This window comes from Cladosporium halotolerans, assembly GCF_011745625.1.
Source record: "Cladosporium halotolerans strain TM138-S3 chromosome Unknown Sca239, whole genome shotgun sequence".
NCBI lineage: Eukaryota > Fungi > Ascomycota > Dothideomycetes > Cladosporiales > Cladosporiaceae > Cladosporium > Cladosporium halotolerans.
Window position 1 is genome coordinate 1 of NW_027191685.1, and position 4,004 is coordinate 4,004.

At 53.1% G+C, this 4,004-nt stretch overlaps 1 protein-coding gene across 1 annotated transcript; it reads right to left on the reverse strand.

Moving 5' to 3' along the window:
* Positions 1 to 1,714: 1,714 nt before the first annotated feature.
* WHR41_09627 (uncharacterized protein) lies at positions 1,715 to 3,568 on the reverse strand (the record flags this gene model as incomplete). The annotated part of the gene is made up of 1 exon (XM_069378229.1): positions 1,715 to 3,568. One exon carries the CDS (start codon positions 3,566 to 3,568, stop codon positions 1,715 to 1,717), a length of 1,854 nt encoding a protein of 617 aa, XP_069224818.1.
* Positions 3,569 to 4,004: the final 436 nt, after the last annotated feature.

Consider the following 4,004-nt stretch of genomic DNA (forward strand, 5'->3'; position numbering starts at 1 on the left):
TCGACCTCGGTGCGTGAGACGCGTTGTCGGCTTGGACGCGTCAACGCGGGCGACGCGCCCTAGTCCGGCTGCGACGGCGGGCGCACAGCGGCAGCCATTGACAAGTGCGCCTAGAAGGCACAATATCTACGTGATGAATAGCTTTTTCTTCAATGAATTCAACAATCCGAATTTTCTGACCCATTTGTTCTTCTCCCACGTCTGGTACCTCGCTGGGCCTTAGTGGAGTCATCCCCACGCTGCAGTAAGCACTGCGCAAGGTCCCCACTAAAACCATGCGACCTGGTCAACATTTTGACACCACTGTGAAGAAATGTCGTTGCTACGGTAAACTTCGACTGTCGCCTCGACCTTAAGACCATCGCATTGCACGCCCGTAATGCAGAATACAATCCCAAGGTAAGGGCATTCTCATGGTAGGGTAAGCTCTTTCTGACTGTTCTCCAAGCGTTTCGCAGCCGCGGTTGTGCGCATACGTGAGCCCAAGACGACTGCCCTATCTTCGCATCTGGCAAGATAGTCGTCACGGGTGCGAAGTCTGAAGATGACGTTAAGCTTGCGAGTCGCAAGTACACGCGTGTGCTTCAAAAGCTGAGCTTCAATACGGAGTTTACAGAGTTCAAGATACAACACATCATTGCTTCTTGCGACATCAAATCCCCGGTCCGGCTCGAGGGCCTGGCCAACCGGCATCACATGTTCAGCTCCTACGAACCTGAGCTCTTCCCGGGTCTGATATATCGCATGATGAAGCCAAAAGTCGTTTTGCTGATCTTCGTTTCTGGAAAACTTGTCTTGACCGGCGCCAAGGTACGGGAAGGACTGTACCAGGCCTTCGAGCTCATATACCCGGTGCTGTCTGACTTTCGCAAGACTTGAGCTGTCTTGTCTTGTCGGATCCCACCCGTGAACGATGTTTCACCCTTCTTGCTGGGCATGCAGTCTTTCGAAGAACATGACGTGGACGATCCTTGTGATGTGAACGGGTTTCTGTCTTTATTCATCTCAGAAGCAAGTCGCAGTCTCTTTTCGACATCCGAATGCTGATTACTGCAATCTGTCACAAGCAACTGATTTCGGGTCTCATCTGTGCCATCCCGTGCACAAAGCTTTTTACGTTAGGGACGATTTGCTTCTCATCATACAGATTGTCACTCTGTTCAGAGTTGGAGACGGTCACACCGCCGCTATTGCGATCTTACAGCATGAGGCGCGAGACCAGCCTTGGACAGAATGCCGAGGGCCCTACGCGCACCATGGCTACCGATGAACACCTCCACGGGAAAGTGAGGATCCTTGACAGCTCGTCGACTTTCATGGTCTGCCCCAATCCGGTGAGAAGAGATTGCGGAGGACGACGTGCACGTGGTACAGATAGTTGGAAACTGGCCTTAAGCATGACTAAATGGTTAAGTGTTTGTGCAGGCGCGGTCTTCACAAAGGTATTGTACGATAACCCTTTGCTTTTTCATCATTCAGTTTCCCCGCGCTTCTTTCCTTATTAACTTGCAGACCTTTCTGCCGTATACGGAAATTGCCAGGGAAGCTACGCGCATCGTGCAAGCGTTGGCGAAACCAGGCAATAGGCCTATGTTAACGATGAGTAACAACATCCGGACGGAAATCTGGCATTTCCTCTGCTAGATGGCCATCCAAAGACAGCAAAGCTAATCCACAGGAGAACTTTCTGTAATCGTGGGTAACCTTTTCGTCTTCAGACGCCCAAACGCGGTCGTCTGACATGGGCGCTGCCAACCGTGCTGCCCTTTCGTTTGAGCATTGTGGTCTGCTTGTTGATCAACTCGGATTTGTGAAAGTCAATGATAAGGACGCGCTTCAACTCCGTATTCCACAAAATGTTTTCGCGCCTCAAATCACCATGACGGACCCCCAGCCGGTATATTTTGTGAGCTGACTTCATGGCGGCTTTTCTGGTACTAGATGCCTCTTGCCACTGTGACTGTGTGAGGGGCTCTCCGCCCCAGCCCATCAAAAGCATATGTCGAATGTCGCTGGCCCCATGGAGATGATATGTCTGTGCCATGTCAATGGATCCAAGGAAAACAGGGACAGCAGAACCTTGCACGCCGCGGAGGATCTGGTAGAAACCCGCTTCGCGAGAAACCCTACTCCATAGCTCTGCGGTGGTCCCTTTCCCGACAACGGTATACCCGTACAAGGAACAACGAAGTTTAAAAGGGGCACCTGCCCGTCCGCACACTCCAAAAGGCTCACAGGAGTCCACGTCTTCATCAAGCTGCCTCTGGAGGGCGCGAACCATTTCCGCGAGAGTTATTTCGTGCCTCTCCGTCTCTTCGCCCCTGCGGTGGTCTGAGACATTCGGACATCCGAGATCCAGTGCGCCCCCATCTCGAAGGCCGAGCAAGCATTGTTGAGTGCAGTAACTTGATGACATGCGTCGCGTATGGCCGCCTCCGCCCGGCTGTGATGTCGTAGGACGTTGCGCTGAAGGCTGTGGAGGCGACGAAGCGACTTGGCTGTGGTTACGCTTCCGGTGATGTGCGGTGGCGTTTGAGTCCGATTCTGATGAGGCCGACGCGTCGTCTGGGGCCGTTGAATCACCCGGTGAAGGCGTACATACGGGGTGTGACCGCGTGCTGCGTCGCCGTATTCCCCCATCAGGTGATCCAATGGGTGATGAAGGCACGTATTCCGAGCCTGGTGGAGTCTGATTTAGTTGCTCTTCCGGTATTTGCGACCGTGCATGCTCAAAGTCTGTCGCCCAGACGCGTAGTATCTTCTTTGCCTCGTTCCTCCACGCGTTGCTTCGAAGTGATGTCGCGCAGCACATAAGAGTGAAGCACAACAGCCGAGCAACAGCGGTGAGAGGGTAGTGATGGCTTTCATCGCCAACAGACGGCACGTCTTTGTTCGGCACGCAGAGATGGTAGTAAAGCCTACTTGGCTCATCCTCCGGCACGTAAAGGAATACCAGCGCTATTCCTGTCGATATGTAGGAGTACGCTAGACCTTCTTGTATCATGACATGGTATTCTTGGACCAGTGCCGCGCCAGTCAGCCGCATTGCGTTGTACGTCAGCTTTTCTGCTGTTTCTGTGGGAACAGTCTCTGAATTGACGACTTCATCCCAGACATCCATCGGTCGCAGGCCCGCGCAGAGGTTTTCTACAGATAATTTGTGTGGCGGCTTGTACTCGACTGTCATCAAGAGAGTGCTCGTGGAATCGTTCAAGCGATTGACGCAAAATTGGTCGGGTTGCATCCTGCCTGACTTTACGTCGGTCTCGCGAACTTCGGCCGCCTCATCATCAAGCGCGTTCGCATGGTTGTCGAAACGCAGGCCATGGCCAAGTCGAAGCTCTTTGCATGCTGCCGGGATCGAGCAAAGGGCAGACGCAACATCCTGGACATGGCGATCCTTACCAGATTGTTCGATGAACTCGAGATCTTTTTCGCTGCTGATGGGATTCCTGCGAAGCGACCGTCCGAGATCTTCCAACGCAATGACAGGCGAGAACAAGCGTGGCGCGTCCGCTCCAGCAGGTTTATCAAGCTTCCATCCAGGGTTCTCCGACTTCCCGGACATGTTTGGGACCTCGTCTGGTGGACCCGCAAGCTCTGACGGATGCAAAGATGATCTTCCGCCTTTGCGTAGTCGTCGATATAGCTCGAAGTCGGAGTTATGCTCGGTGATGCTGGGGCTGACATCTGCTAAAGCGTCCAGAATGTGCTCACCAAGGTAATATTCGTCCGCGTCGGAGAAGATCAAATAGTCAGAAAAGCACCGTATGCTCGTCGTCAAGTGGACAGGGAGTGTGTCCTCCAGTCCAGTCGAACCAGTCCGAATGATGACGACAGTTCTGTCCGCACCCGGCAAGCTTCCACATGTCCCTAACGTCCGTCCACCTGTGCCGGGAATCCACCTGTGCCGGGACACTTCTTCTGATCTTCGCTCTATATCCATTATCCACACCATAGCTCATTGATCACTCATCTTCTGCTATTCTCCGGTCTTTTGCCTA